Source organism: Schistocerca piceifrons, chromosome X, assembly GCF_021461385.2.
Source record: "Schistocerca piceifrons isolate TAMUIC-IGC-003096 chromosome X, iqSchPice1.1, whole genome shotgun sequence".
Lineage (NCBI taxonomy): Eukaryota > Metazoa > Arthropoda > Insecta > Orthoptera > Acrididae > Schistocerca > Schistocerca piceifrons.
The window spans coordinates 339,652,478-339,669,467 of NC_060149.1; the positions used below are offsets into that span (position 1 = coordinate 339,652,478).

At 38.2% G+C, this 16,990-nt stretch overlaps 1 protein-coding gene across 1 annotated transcript in view; it reads left to right on the forward strand.

Annotated features, from left to right (window-relative positions):
• The window catches only part of LOC124721403 (probable C-mannosyltransferase DPY19L1), a 224,236-nt gene that overhangs the window by 28,377 nt on the left and 178,869 nt on the right, over positions 1-16,990 (forward strand). Inside the window, exons 3-4 of the mRNA XM_047246343.1 lie at positions 7,080-7,217; positions 12,230-12,444. Of these exons, the coding sequence (XP_047102299.1) occupies positions 7,080-7,217; positions 12,230-12,444 (353 nt within the window). The remainder of the gene's footprint in view (positions 1-7,079; positions 7,218-12,229; positions 12,445-16,990) is intronic.

The window sequence follows — 16,990 nt, forward strand, 5'->3', positions numbered from 1 at the left end:
ACTACTGATTACTTCTCATGAGAAAAGCTACCATTTATAATGAAATTTGTAGCAGCCCTCTACCGACTAACTAGAACAGATATAGAGTGGTAAACACAGGAGAGGAGGCTGAACAGAGGCTATGCCGATTCACATTGGGTTGTAGAGACTGTATGAAACATAAGAATGAGGTCTCTTGTTACAGATCTGGGTGGAAATACCCATTGACCATAAGAATGGTATTGGAAAGATATTTGAAATTATTGTGAGAATGACACCAGACTAAATACCAACTGTAAATGTAACTAAAATGCTGATTTTGAAATAATAAATGAATATGTGCCAGTGCAGTAGCAAGAGATAGCATAATTCAAATTGCTTGTGACATACAGTTGCCTAATTTCAACCGTGATGCAGCATTCACAAACAATCTTTCATATAATAAGTTTTTTCATGAGATTTTTTTTTTATTTCCCTTTTATTTACATTATAGTTATTATGAAACTGAATGCAGTGTGTATCATTGATTGTTGTCAGCATGATGGCAAATTTGGCTTCTCTGGAAGCAAAAACATTATTTCAGTTACTGCAGATAAGCTCCTCAGTCTTCCAAAAATTGCACAATGTTTATTCTCTTTACTATGCACTGAAGTGAGACTTAGTTTGTAATTCAGATTAGTCAGCCTAGTCTAGTCATATGAGATTAGTGGGATTTGTAGATCGATGGGCCTAGGCATTTGTTGGCATGACAATAGCAGCAGCCCTTCACGCAAGGATCTCATGTTTGCGATGGAATCCATCAAATAACCCATTATCATACCTGTATACTGCATTAATTCAGAAAGAATTATAATGGACTGCAAGTCTTATACAACACATACAGAGTACTCACGACTCCGTGCTAGACATGTACAAACTGACTCATTAAGTGTTCCCTAGCATCTCTCCTCCTCAAGTCAGCAGCCCTATTTATTCAACTGTCAATGACATTATTTTGTAGTTTTTAACTCCACCTGGGGCAGCTGGCCTCTTATCCAGTGCTCACAGAGCCTACAGTTTATGGTAGGGCAACAAGGAGGTGACTGGTATGATGTACCAATATTCCAGGCTGCTTCATATACTCTGGTCCATGACAGAAAAAAATGGAGTATTGTTGTGTTGTTTACTATTCTGGCTCTACTTTTGATATGTACGAGAGCAAATCTCACAAGGGAGGTACCCAGCTGGAACAGCTAAAGCAGAAAGGAAATGCACTTAAAATATAACATAGTGCCTCTTTGAATAGCTATTGATGCCATTCACGTGTAAAACTAATTTTTTTTCTGCAAGCATTGTACTAGCCTAGCTGTATTGTTGTAGTACACATGGTATGAGTGGAACTGTTGTTGTTTGGTAGTTAAGTGCAAGTACCAACAGCACACATTAGTATATGGAATGCAATTAATCCTTGGAATGCCATTAAGCTGCTGCTCAAAATGATACATTGAATTTACAGGCCTGCTAATGAAGAATTACTTGGAGTGGAGGATGGGCCATTTGCACACATTATACAAAATATCATAATGTAAAAGTGCTATGGACATTGAAAAGAAATACATATTGACATATTGGAGAGAAATAGTGACAGTCTAAGGACAGAAATGAAACAGCATGTGGGTATAATAGTTCCAACAGTTCTGAAATTTCACATCAGCAATTAAAGGAACTATAAGCCAAAGAAAGTACACACATTCATCTCCAAAAATATCATTCACAGAGTACTCATGACCAAACATTGGAAAATTTTTATGAGGATTATTATAACCACAGTTACAGTTTTTAAGAGAAACTAATGAACTATAACAGCTGCATTCCTTTGAAATCCAACTGCAAGACAGTTTTAAATTATGTGTGTCGGACTACTTGAAGGGAAATAAAACATAATTGGAGGCTGTAAGAGCACGAGCTAGAGACAGTGAATCAGTAGATCACTATTGGTGCATTCAAGTGTGGGCTTTGAAAGCTGCTAGAGTAGTTACTCAGAACATTTGAAATTATCTCTGTATGTCATCAGTGCCTTCCAAAAAGAGTCTAACCTTTTGTCCAGCCATATCACTATAATCAAGGCTTGTACAGAGACTGAGGAAGGCCGTATTGTTATGCAGATAGCAGAAACGTGGCATATTGTAACATGTTCATGAAAGACGAAAACCTAAAGATGTGTGTGGAATATTGATGCGATCCCTTTGATTTTAACAAACTGTTGTCTTCTTCATAGTGGGAAGTATGCAGGTTGTAAAGGAATTAATGATGATTTGTCCACAGAAAATCCGTGTTGACGTTAGTAAAAGTGGGCAAATGTAAGAGCACATGAAAGCTTTTTACATTTTGTCACCGCTGAACATGCTGATGATAGAAGTTGTAGCTTTACGATTCTTGTTCGGGACATAAAGACTACAGTTTGATAGAAGAATGTTTTCCAAAAAAGATATTACATTAAAGATACTGCCACCACTGAATATTAGAAACTCTACACAGGATGTCTTGTTGATTCATTGGTATTCCTGTTTCACAATTTACAGTGTGATCACTATGACTTGTGCTGTTGAACTAATGCAGTGTGGATGCACCAAAAATGGTTCCATTCCGTTGTGTTGTGGAAACTTCACATTTGCACTTCAGTGATGAATAAGAGAAGAACATACAGCAGCTCCTGTTTTGGGGAAGATGTCTCTGTGATTACTGTGTGTGTTGATATATATTGTTCCCGGCAAATAATTAGTTTCTTGGCCTAGCAGTACTTCATTTATGACTGTTACGACTCAGAAGGACATTATTGTTGTCACATGGTATTGTTTTTACAGGGACCTGTGCTTCTATATTCTCTAGATTTGTTTAATGTCAAACATTGATTGCACCAAAAAGCAAAATTTTACAGATGGATGACCATAATTACAAAGGTCCTGTCGTTTTTTAGTTAATAGTGTAATAGGCTGTGAAAGGGAGGGCTGCACTTGTTCAGAGCATTGTTTCTGTAGTTGATTTCTTCTTACTGGTTTCAATGTCTGTCTGGAGGGCAGGAGCCCCAGCATTTGAGGAACTCATTTAAAGCATCATATTTATTCTGTATGGAGTTCTACTGTGTAGTTGCTATTTCATGTTGATTGCAGATGTTTTCCTTGTTATCTCATATACTGCATTGTTCTTCATCATAAATTTGGTTTTCTCTTTGTATATGGATTCAACAAAAACACTCATTGTCCATTGTGAAAGCTGAGTGCCATTATTTTGCCTTGGTGTCAGCTTTTTTCACCTTCTTCCAGACAATGTTTTACATCACCTATATGAAGAGGCAGTGAATCTTGTGTCTATTCCTGTACTCATAGTGTGCGTGTCCAGTACTTTCTTGACCCTTCAAATTTTATGCAGTTACCGTAAATGGTGGAAGTGTTTCCCAGCTATCTGTACCAACTTAACACATGTTCAATGATTACACTTTTGCATAAAACTGCTATATAGTCATCATAAGGTACATTGATAAATTAGTAGTAGTAAGTCTCAGTCTTATCTTAAAACAGAAGGGCATGTGTGCATGTTTTATCTGCATGACCCATCCATGTGTCTTAGTTTCCTTGTGACTGAATTACAGCTGCTAGTTTGTGGAACGTATATATTTGCTTATCTGTATGGGGATCGAATATATGTCCTAACACCTCCTGCCCCCTCCTCCCTGTCCATCACCTCCTCCCTGTCCATCACCTCCTCTCCCCTCTCCCTGCCCATCTCCTCCCCCCTAAGTTCATTTCCTTTCTCCCCACCCTCCCCTGACCTTTTCTGCATCCCCTCCTCTCTCTGACCCTGAGCCTCATTTATTGTTATTGTTAATAGAGTATCATCTAAAATTTGAACTTTTTTAGATTTTTGGTAACAATGTTAAACAATTATTCTGTATATAGTAGTAGTAGTACAGATTTGGCAACTGCAATAGTGTATAGAACTTTTTTATTTGCCGGAAACTTAATCATTTTTCTGCCTGATTAAAAGACCTATTGATGCCTTTATGATTAGTATTTTAGGGTATAATATTTTCTTTGTCCATTGCTTAGTAAACAGGTATGTATAATTTTATAAGCAAGTTCAACAGTTAAAATATTACAATATTACAGAAATTCAAAAGAAACCGTTCCTAATATTTATTTTCAGCAAGAAAATATAATAGCTAACTCTAACTTCTTTCGGCGGTTTAGTGGTCGTACACAGGAAATAATACAATTGTATGCAATAGTTAAAAATTATAAAATTGTAAAGATGTAAAACTGCTGTTTAATATTGATGTTGAATGAGTGAACTACAGAACTGCTGCTGAACATGGCACATTGTGTGGTACTTTGTGACATTAATTGTTTCCCCATTCTTGTAACTCTGACATTTTTCTACAACTATATTCCACAGTAAATCTGTTCTGTATGCTTCCTATGACTGAGAGGTATGTGAAAATGGAAACAGTTAACACGAAACAGAATGGCTTCCAACTCTGTGGCTGATACTTCATAGTGGTTTGCACATTACATGATCAGTTGTATACACAAACATCTTCACTCCTTCCTCCTCTCTCTCTCTCTCTCTCTCTCTCTCTCTCTCTCTCTCTCTCTCTCTCTCTCTCTCTGTCTCTGATGGGTGATGTTTGTGTTCATAGCTCACCTAGGCCCTGACTTGTGCCAAATGATCAGCACTTTGGGATTGGATTTAAATTTGAGAAGCTCAGATTTATTAGGCTGGGGCTGTTGAGACCAGTTTTCTATTCCTGTTGCATATGTTTGTACTTCAGAGACAGTGAAGCTGACAGTGTTCTGTTTGTATGAAAAATATATAGGTACTCTGTGTTTTGGTTTGGCATAAAAGTAAGGGGCACCTGTAGTAGGCGGAGAGAGCTGTTTCTGATATTCAAAGGAAGTGACAGCATACTACCTCTAATAGGAGTGTGCCCAGTAGAGCACTGTGATGTTAAAGCAAACCTATGTATTGATGATTACTTTAGGTTTGTACGTAATACTCAATTTGTAGAAAGCCATTTAGTAACTTTCTTTTTTATTTTTATTTTATTTTTTTAAAAACTATATTTACTGTTTCTGTCACTGTTGCATCCACCATGATAGCTGAGTGGTCAGCGCGGCAGTCTGCCACGCCAAGGGGCCCGGGTTCGATTCCTGGCTGGGTTGGAGATTTTATCTGCTCAGGGGCTGGGTGTTGTGCTATCCTCATTATGATTTCATCATCATCAGTGGAAGGCAATGGGAAACCACCACTGGAATCTCCTAAAAGAACTGTTTCTACATTAAAAGGAAAATATGAGAGTGCCCTTCTATAAATATCAAGGAATTGAATCAGTATTGAACATTATGATGTGGTGATCATTATTTGTTGTCACCCAGAAACAGATGACTGTTTATCGAAGACTCTTTAATTCTTATTAGCTGAACGTAATGTAAAACAGTAATAAGTTTTGCTATGAGTGCCATAAATTTTCAGTGAACTCAAAAGTGATATGATTCAAACAATAAAATGCATACAGTAGCAGAGAAGTGAGATTTGTTGTTGTTTTTTTATTTAAATATTTTATGACGTAGTTTGTACAGTGAGAAACCGCATCTGGGATCTAAATTGTGGTTATCTCAACCTCTTATTTGTTCAGAAATGCCCAATTATACTTCAGAGCATACTCCAAAGTTCGAAAGAGAATGGTGGAAGTTGTGAAACAGAGCAATATTTATAATTTTTTATTGGCACCATTTTTGTTGAAGGATGTAAGTTTGCTGTAGTATGCCTAAGGAAAAAGCATCATGTAGGACCAAAGATAACAACTGACCAAATAGTAGAAATATTACCTCATCGACTGTGTGCCTATCGACTTAGTACATATGCTAAACAGTGACTTGTTACTCCTAAATTATTTAGTAGAGGTTGAAAATATCGCTTCAGTTGTAAGGTTCTTTTTATTTTAATCATGACTGGTTTCGGGCCTTTATATGCCCATCATCATGTGTTATACTAAAATAAACAAGAGACTGGAGATAATAATAGTTTCTACATGCTTCAGTACTCATAAAGAAAGCGAAAAAGAAGTTCCATATAACATTTTAGAAACCAGTGATCTGGCTAGATGCAGTAAAACCTAAGTCAATTGCAAAGTGTCACCAGACAATACTACAGATGAATGCCTGGTTATAGAAATATGACATATAAAAATATGACATTTAAACTTTGTGCTGTGCCCCTGATCGCTGTAGTGGACGAGTACAGGATGCATTGTACCAACAGTGAGTGCAGACCACAGTGTAGCGTACATGAAGGGGGAAGTAAACTGGTAACCAGAGTGGCAAAATACTGCCATCTGTTGATGGGAAGAAGAATGTGGAGGCAACTAGACCAGCCAGTCACAATTTGAATTAGTGATTTACATTCAAAATAACGAAAACCATTGTATAGAAAGTTACGTGAAAAGTGTTAAAAGTACATTATGAGTGGTGAAGGAATGTATTGAACAGATGCAGCACAGAACTGTAGCAAAACTAACTGGAAGCCAGCAACATAAAATTTATGTATTAACTGTAAAACACGAAAATTTTTCCTTTTCCACAAGTGGCGTGCACATTTTTAATTGTTTGCTTTTTTATGTGTACTACTGCATGTAAAAACTATTATTAGCTCTGGTCTCTTGTTTATTTTCTGTATAACACCTGATGATGAGTTCGAACCGGTCAGGCCTTAAATAAAAAGAACCTTACAACCGAAGCGGTATTTTCAACCTCTGCTGTAATGCTCATTTGTGGATGTTCATTCGACAGGATTGTTTGTACTAAATTATGTACATTCTGCCAGAACTTACCACACTATATGAAAAGTATCACATAAAAGGTGTACATTACAAATATGACTTCTACAACTGTGTGAATAAAACAATGGTCTGTTTCAGTCAGACCAATTGTACTTGTGAAAATGATTGAATTTGATCTTGGCTAGTAAAATAAGTCAGATATTTTACAGTTGGATGTTTGTTTGCTGCAAAGGTTGTTTTGTATTTTATAATTTTATTTGACGTGTGTATCTTTTTTCTATAACAGGGTCTATATTTTTCGTACTATAAGAGGATTGTCGAGGCACCAAGACTGATAGATGGTCTCTTTTATATAATGAATGACAATTTAATTGAGTACCCAGATTGCTTAAATGCAATTAAAAGGTTCAACATTTACCCTGAGGTAAGTTTGTGAGTGTTTTTTTTCTGATGTGTGAAGCTGTATAAAGCAAATGTCTAAATAGTCAAATTGGGGCTTCCATTCTCTCCTTTCCCTTCCCCTCCCCTTCTCTCCTTCCTCCCTTTCCCTCCCTCCTCTCCTTTTCTCTCTCCTCCCCTCTCGTCAACGCTTTCACTCTCCCATCCTCTCGTTGTCCCATTCACTCTCACTCCTTGTGTCTCTCTCCCTTCCAATCCTCCTCACCTTCCTCTCCATATCCCACCCCTTCCACCTCCTTGCCTCCCTATCCCTCTTCATCCCTCCCTCTCCATCCCTCTCCTTCATCCACATCTTCTCTCTCCTCCCACTCCGCCCCTCTCCTACCAGCATCTCTACCTCTTTACCCTCCCCATCATCCCCTTACATATCTCTCCCTCTCCATCTTTCTCTCCCACCCCACCCCATCTCTCTCTCCCTCTCCATCTTTCTCTCCCATCCCATCTATCCCTTTCCCTCCTTCCCCCTTCCCTGCTCTCCCTCTCTCTCTCTGCCTACCCTTCTCTCTCCTCTTGCTCTCCCCCTACCCTTCTCCCTGCTCTCGCCATCCTCATCTCTATCCTCTACCTCTCTCCCTTCCCCCTCTCCCCCCCTCTCCCCTCCCCCTCTCCCTCAACCAACTCCCCCTTGACCCTTCCCTTCTCATCTGCTCCCATTGTCTCCCCGTCACTCTTTCTCCCCCCCCTCTCTCCTTCTCCCCCAGGCTCCACATCCCCCAATCTCCCCTCCACCAAACTTCTCAACCCACTCTCCCTCCCCCTCCCCTCTCACCTCTCCCACTCTTCCCTTCTACCTCTCCCTTTCATCTTCCTCCTCCTCTCCCTTCATCCTCCTCTCTTTTACCCTTCCTCCCTCTCTCTCTCTTTCTTCCTCCTTCACTCCCCCTCTCCCTCTCCCCTCCATCTCTACCTCTACCTCTAACTCACCCTCCTCTTCCCCTCCCTCTTTCTGAAACCTCTCTCCATCCATCAAACCTCCTCCCTCTCTCCTCCACCCTCTACCCCCCTACACTTCTGCCCCTCCTCTCTCCTTCCTCTCTTACAGCTCCCTCCACTTCCTTCAACCCTTTCCCTTTGTCTCCCCATCTCACTGCTCTCTTTCTGCTCTCTTCCCCTTCCCTTCTCCGCCCTGATCTATTACATTTCCTAGATTGCAGCTGACCACATGGCATTTTATTCTGATTGATTTTATCATCATTGTATATAATATGAGCACTGTTGTTACACATAGCTATCCAGTATACATAAAGGTGAATGAAAATTAATATTTAACATTGTATTGAGAATAAGGTCACCAGAGATGAAGACAAGCCCAGACAGGACAAGTATAGGTAGGGAATTTGGCTGTCATTTTGAAAGGAACCATCCCAGTATTCATTTTAATGGATTTAGGGAAACCATGAGACTTCTGAATGTTGAGGCCTGGACTGTGGTTTTCTGAACCACATGCCTTGTGAATTAGAACCCATTGTCTTAACCAATTTTAAAGGAGCATTTTTTAAAAAAGTTTTTGATCCATTAACCATGAATGTATTCACATGCAGACTTAGGGCAGTTTCAACAATTTTCACATAATCTCTAATACAATGGTACTTTTATTTTAAAAAAGGTGGTAGAAGGAACGTGTTGAGAGAGGTTTTCATTTTTTCTTTTGTGTCCTCCTTCAGCATCACATATGTGTTTGTTGTGTTCCAGCTATCCTGTTATCCTCAGCAATGTTTAATTTTCAGTCATGAAGGACTGCCAAATATGTGTTACTTTGAAATATCAATTAATGTGCATTTCTGATCAAAAGAGAGTAATTGCAGTACCCATTATGTACAGAGATTCATAGTGTGTAAATTTTTGTGTAGGCTATTGAGATGCCTAAATTGTCAGGTATCTAGTTAATGATCTTGTTTCCATACAGTGAATACCCCATTTATTCCTGATTTGGAGTTAGCAAATTGACGTTAAGAGCATGACATATCATTAATTGATGTTCAGCTATATTTAAATTAATTTGTCCTGAAGTGAATGGTATTTAATGCTAGAGCAGTTCATTGTTTATTTTTTCTTGGCTATGAAAGAAAACAGTATTTAAAAGAGATGACTGAGCCCAGAATGTTCTTAAAGGCTTTTGGATCTGCCATGGTGTTTCCGGTTTGTGGTTTCAAGTGTAAGCATTAGTGTGACACTCATAGTACTTTCAGGGCTTCTTTTCTGTTGGGCAGTGGGGGTGTAGAATGGCCCATACATAATCTATTAATCAGTCTTTTCCACCGTGCCATTCCTAGTGACGTGCAGAGATACAAATGCAAACAGTATGTTTGTATGAAGCAAATTTCTGCAGACAGCATATGAAACTAGCAGCAGTATGATTGACATATACTATTTTTCCCATAGTGAATACAATTTTACAGTGCCTCTTGATGTAATGTATGATTTAGGGGTGATGTGATGAAATCATGTTCAGAATATCAGAGACAGTGGCTTGAGTATTGAGACATAATCATGGAAATACTGCTTCTCCTGATTTTTTCCATTTAGAAAAGCCTAAATCTGTTCTGGTAGGCTGATGAGCTGTACCAGTGAATTGTCCATGAAGAGACAAATGGGCGGTTTTCACACTGAGCTATCTATACATATTATAAATTATTTATCCATGTTTGTAGGGTGTGCTGATTTTGCAACTGTTAATTTAATTGATGAAAACTGCTCCAGTTGCTGTTGAGAACTTCAAGGATTCTACTACCAGTTTCAGCCATATCCCAGTGCCTCAGAACCAGTAGTGAAGTCAATAAAGAAGAAATTAAAGACCCCCACCCGGTTTTATTGTCTATGTGTGAAGGCTAATCTCTCAGGCACTACTGTAGGGATTCAATATGATTTTCATTAATAGGCAGACTGCTTCATGAGGAAAGTTTGAGTGTATAATTTATCATCACTACACCAGACAAGTCCAGCTGTAGATACTTAGTACTCATGAAAAACCTCGGTGCATTGTTAATAAATAATAAAACTAAAAGAAATGGTTGCCAGAATTCTAATGGAAATGATATGATGTGAACAGTCTTTGCCAATAAATTTGTACACTTGCCCCACAAAATTTTCAGAGAACTGCCAAATATCTGCAACTTCCTGCCATGATATTTTGGAACAGAGTCTTCTGGCCATCTTCAGGTGGATGCTGATGAAAATGCTCTGAGTTCACATTTCAGTGACCCTGTCAGCACATGTCTGGTTTTATGTGGTTGGTGTTGTGCATGCACTTCTGCTACAAGTCTGTGTGCTGCACTGCACACCCTCTGTGGTGAAAGCTAGCCACATTGATACCAATTCACTTGTCTTCGCGTGATAAAATTCAAGGGTGAAAGATTAATTTAGCTTTATATCTTCTTAATATTCTGCCTGATTCCAGTATATGGTAGACAAGCAGTTGTTTTGAAGTCCTCATCCTCCTCTTTGTGCTGTCGTCTGTACATCTGTAGTGCTCTCTGTACTTGCAGAGATGAATTATCCATTGTTCAGGAACACAGATTGCAGGTGTTCCATTTCTGTTTGCAGACTCTCGGCATCTGAGACGATATGGATGCCATGGTTTGAGGTCTTCAGAGCACCCATCATTTGTGCTGGGTAGTGTCAGGTAGTAGCTTGTAAATTTCACAATAATTCCTACAGTTATTTATTGTCTTGGAACTTGATTGTTGAAGTGCAAAGTAAACTGCTACATGTAATATCATTCAGTCTAGGAAGAATGTCCTGTATGTCTCCCTCTGTAACAATAACTGAAGCACAACTAACAGTACTTTATTGATTTTAATTAGAATTAATCTCTGTAAAAGACATATGTTTGTTATTGGTGCCATAGGACAAGTAGGCAAGAAACTTTTAATGGAAAAAATCTACTCCTGTTGTAAAGCTGAAAATGGATACTGGAAAATTAAACCTCATAGAACTGACGTATTTATAATGCCTTCACATTAGACAATAAAAAGTAAGTTGATGTTACTGTTTAACTTCTAGAGTGGCTTTATAGCAAATTATTTTGGAATTCAGGAAAAGTACCTTAGCTATATAATTTTGATGACAAAATCTGCCAACACTTGCTGGCATGTTCCTCAATGATAAAAACCTGTATATGTGGAGAAGTTAGCTGCTTTGGTTGATATAATGTATTAACAGTGTAAAATAACAGATGGTTCCTTGAAGGACTGAGTGAATGTGGTTTAGGGGGCTAATAATCAAGAGGAACAGAGTTGAAATTCTCGTCTGGCTCTACAGATACGGTTTTCTGCAGTTAGCATAGGCAAGTTTCACATGAAGCAAATGCAGGACTATTTCTATGAAAAGACTACAGCTAATTTCCTGTTTTATCAGTGTCCAGTCTGAGCTTGTTGTCTGTCAGTAATGCCCTTGTGCCCTTATTGTGAAAATATGTGTAGCTTAACTTTTTTCTTCTTTCCTTCTTTCTACTAAAGGAACAGACAGCTTTCAAAGCTTGATGGAGGAGATATCCTGTTCAGACAGACAATAACAATAAAACAGAAACTTTTTTCTGTGTAGTATCGTTCTCTTTGGTAACTTGGTGTGCACTTTTGTATGTTCATAAGTCAGTTGAATGGCCTTTATTTATAGGTGGGGCCAATAATTAACCTGAATTGTCATAGTAGGTAATGTAGAATTGGGGGGCAGGATCTGAGGGATGTCACTAATAGATACCTGATTATGGTACTTATGATTACTAAACATAATGCCACCGTGGTTTCCTTGGGTGGTTGATACATGAAAAACTTGCAAATCATTGTTATAAAACTAATTTGTGTGTGTGTGTGTGTGTGTGTGTGTGTGTGTGTGTGAGAGAGAGAGAGAGAGAGAGAGAGAGAGAGAGAGAGAGAGAGAGAGAGAGAGTGATGCAGAGTTGTGGAATGTTATTTTAATGTAACCCCATATATATCATTAGGTGCTCTCTACTTAAATGTGTCTTTTCATGCTGAACAGCTTGTTATTGGGGCACTGTACCGTTTATACCGAGTGGGAATGGAAGAGTGGTCCTTGCCTGGGGAACAATGTTGGCCTGTTGATAGAGGTAATGATCTGCCTCCTGTTAATAGCTGTGAAGGAATGGGGGAGCCAACATATTTCTACTTAAACTTTGTGTGGCTTTGTGCTGGCCTCACTGTGACTGTAATATTCCTTTTTGGATATACTATAAGGTATGTTAAATGTAACTCAGCATGTTTTTTTTTTATCTATGGCTTTTGATACCTGATTCATTGTTAGCTTACTACATTATTCATGTTAAATGCTAATAAAAAGTCCTGCAAAAGAAATTTATATGTATGGTCACTAATATCAGTATAAATTGCACTGCTGTTGAAGTGTCATGAATGGTATTAAAGACATGTCACTAAGGATATTACTAAAAAGTATTTACACTCTGAAGTATGTAAAGATCTGTTCTGAAGTAATGGGGATTGATTAAAAGTGTATGTTAGGGAATGTATGAGTTATTTAATTTATGGGGACGTACAAGAGAAGTATGTCTGCCACCATAGCTGAGCAGTCAATGCATCTGACTGTCATATAGACGATCTGGGTTCAGTTTGTGATATTACCAGGAATATTTCCTTGATGGGAGAATTCTAACAATGTCTATGAGTATGCAGCTGCATGAGAAGGATTGATGAGCTTTTTGAGTGGAAAGGAACACGTCCAAGGTCTGGATAGCTGACAATGGCTGGGAAAATGGTGTCCGTACCCCATGCCGCTCCGTACGTCGTCCAGATGATGTCTTCAGCAGAGAGTAACATGGTGCCTGGTCAGCATCGTGTGGTCCTTGGATTGTAGAGTTCCTTTTTTGTTTTTGTTTTTTGTCTCTTTTTGTTTTCAAAAATACCAGGTAGCTATAATGAGTGAAATAAAAAGCAAGTGCTGTTGCACATTCAATAGTAGTCACAGTTTTGTTTGAGTATTGTAATGGTCGCCTAGTCATAGATATTGCTATAATTGCACTATTTCACTCCCATTTACGGAGCTTGTTAGCACTTGATGTTAGGTTGGCGCCATTAAAATGCATTGTGGTAGTCGCTGCTGCTTGCTGGATCGCTGCTGTGTCTTGATGCTGATGCTGGCTCTAAATCTGGTTGTCTAGGCGTAAAAAGATGAGGTCCTGTGTTTTTGATGTGCTTCTGATGATAAATAATGAGCGAAACCAACAAATATTTAAACTTCAATTATTTATTACTCTGGTGGCCATCTTAATTCCACTGCCCACCAAAGACAAAGAGACAACACAAAGTAGTACTTCTTTTACATGTTCTTTGCATTGTTTATCCACCTCGAACAATAACACACAAACACACTTTACAAAAGTGACATTCCGATTGCGCTTCCGACCCTTCTTGCTGCTTGTATTTATAACCTTGTCAAAGAACTACTAAAAAGAGATATAGTTTACAAGTCACATGTACATCTGTTATTGTAATTTGTGCAGAAAAGTTATTAATTTATATCAAGTGACATAATTTAACAGTTTATCAAAATGACAGACAGATTTTTTGACTTGACAGAATAATTCTTTGTTACAAAAAGGCAGTTTTTTAGAAGTTTGTCAATTGACTTCTCTAATTTGCATAAATAAGTAAATAACATGAATTATTCAGAATTACATTGGTTTTCGTCTAAAATAGGAGTGTTTACGTGAATACTGAGTGAAAACGATCCTAGTGAACAAATAGGTTTCACTGGGTGATTTTTATTTAAGGAGATCAAAAATACTTGAGTTGGCCACTATTTTTCGTGCTTCATATTAATTATTTACGATGAACTTTGTGTTTTTGCATGATGACATTTGCTGTATCAGTGATCAAGTGATATTAACTTTTGTGTGGGTCAGTTATTCAGTATAATTTAATGGGTTGACTGTTTATGGAGACATGTTATGCAATCATTGTTAACATACACAATAACTTTTCTACAATCATAAATACTGGTTAAACTGGTTCAATTTGGAGGGTATCGCATACTTCGGTAAAGTAAAGTCTTTAATAGGTTCCGTTACAGCATTGAATCCTAGTTACACACTTTCCATGTTTCTAATGCGTTTTGAGAAGGTGAGCTGCAACATCTGGAGGTTGAGGAGTGCCGTAATGCAACTTCCAGGGCACTGGCTGCCTGAAATTTTGTCTTAGTCTCACACAGTGGGACATTTTGCTCTATACTCAGTAAATTTCAACAGTTTATTGGTTTGCAGCTGTGATTACACTGGTGTACAAATCAGCACTTTTTGTTGAACTTTCCAGCCAAAGAGAAAATTATTTGCATGCCACTGCTGTGAAAAATAACACTGCCAAGCTTTTCATATGCATTTCTGTACAAAGTCTTCATTTTAAAACCTGTTTGCTTCTGTGGTAGCCTCATTTTATGTGAAATTAAAGTTATGACTACTCAAAGTAAGTCCATATTTGGACGTTCTTGTACTAACTGCAGTTTCTCCATGGCCTCTATGATACTGCAGATTCTCAAACAGCCTGAATCTTTGAAGTGAAAGTGACTTTATATTGGGTTCACTGTGCTGGTTAACTTTAATATTGATCCAGTTGGCCATTTGATCGACCCTGCCATCTTCATCCTACTGAAGTGCTGCCAAAAAGTGTTAATCAACATACAGTAGTCTAATCTTGCTTTGTGGATCTGCAAATACTCTTGAATTAAAAGTCTTCTTACATACAATGGACACTCAAAAGTTTTTAGCCTTCTAATATAGTAACTATCTTTTTGAAATTCACGCCTGTCCATCTTCTCAAAGTGCTATTCATGGTTTCCTATGTACCAATGCATCAGCTCAAAACACCTGTTGATGACTTCATGGTAGATTTCTTGGGAGGTCTTTTTAAGGTCACTGACAGCTGCATATGGAGCTAAGATTGGTTTACTACAGGTGATTTTCGTTGCTATACGGAATAGGATGACATTGCCTGGAGCTTAATCAGGGCTATAAGATGGATGTGTGGGCCTGAGACTCCTCCATCAGAGACTTTTGTTTTCATCACACAGAAAGCTGGAACATTGTCATGATAGAGCTGGGTTCCACATGGACCTGATTTCAAACATCTATTCCTGAAACCTCAAGTTACCTTTATCCACAACATTGAAAGCAATGCAGTCACTTCTGGCTAAGAATGTTCACAATGTTTGCTTTCTCACTTCTCATGCCCATTTTTCTATCACTGAGTGGGGAGACCAAATGCTTTTCTGCTGTTTTGATTTATGGCTGAATTGGTGCAGCCAAATTTTGTCAACAATTATTAAATTAAATTCAACTTTACCACCTCCAGTGGAAATTTTCTTTCATTTCGGGCAGAATTCATGGTTGAGAAACTAGGAAGTGCACTGTCAAAAGCTGCAAAACTTTTCAGCCCAAAGTTTCTATAGCAAGAATATATAAACCATTGCCAATTTGATCTCAAGGATGCAGTCTTTGTGAACAACTTTCTTTTTCAATAGCGTTTCTCTCATGTCTGGTCTCTCTAATGCAATGGAAAATTGTTGCTTAGGAAGATGAACATGTAGATGTTCCAAATACTAATTAAAATAATAATTAAAATAAAAAAATGACAAATTGGGGAGTAATGATTCCATTTCAACAGCATTGCTTCTTCAGTCTAAAATAAATAGCAAAATAAGTGAAGGATTTGTGGCCCACCTATTAGGCTGAGTAAGCTGAAATTAGGATGACTAACACACACTGGACACCTCTACCATCCACATTTCTTGGGAATCAAACAATGAACAGCAATCCAGGAAATTTCATTTCTAGTCTGTCTGTTAAGGTTACAGTTTAATGCAGGAGGGATAAAGTGATTTAAATTGTGTAGGTTAGTGGCATTGCTTCTCCACTGCTGTTCTAGGAGGTATCACTCTTCTTTTCATGTGGGAGATACTCCTGCACTGCAAAGTTGTCAGTAGCTGCCTGTGGATACTGTCCATATGAGTAATATTTTCACCAACAGATACCACATATTAGAGCAAGGTGAAGTGGTCTTAGACCTGAAGTGAAAGTATTTTTGGTTCAAATTTTTTTTGACATTATTACCTTTTAGGTTAATGCACTTTGTCCAATGTTTTTCCAGTAAGGAGATTCCATCTACAAAATACCAGTAGATGACTACCATAACCATTTCACTGAACTTAAAGCTTTTCCGAGCCAAAATAGTAGGAAGGAAAAGTGTACCAACTCTGGAGAATAAAGTGAATGTTTAAACATGGCATGTTTCAGTTTCAAAGTGTGGCTTGGTTGAGTGAATAAGTGCTAGATTACAAACAGAAGGTCTAGGGTTGCATCCCAGGTCAGTCCAAGGACTTTTTTCTATCACTTGCCACTTACTGACAATAATTTGTTAATTTGAAAAATGTCAGTTTTAACTGTGTGTTGGAGCTCATATTAAGCTGTATGTACTCTTATAACTTGTCGGGTCAGTCAGTTCAAAGGTCGAACTAAGGTAAGGGTCTACCATATTCCCAATAGGACCACACTTGGTAAAGTTCCATGGTGTTCAAACTGATTTTGGGGCAATGACACATGTATTTTCAGTTTTGTAGTCTAAGACCTTCCTGTAGTGTACGGATGTCAGATGTTGAATACCATTGGCCTTGCAAAGTTGCAACCCACTCCCGATTAGTTTGACCGGCCGTACGTTTGGTACGAAAGAACGTATACCTTTTGGCAACTACATTGACAGATTCTTTGAAATATGCATC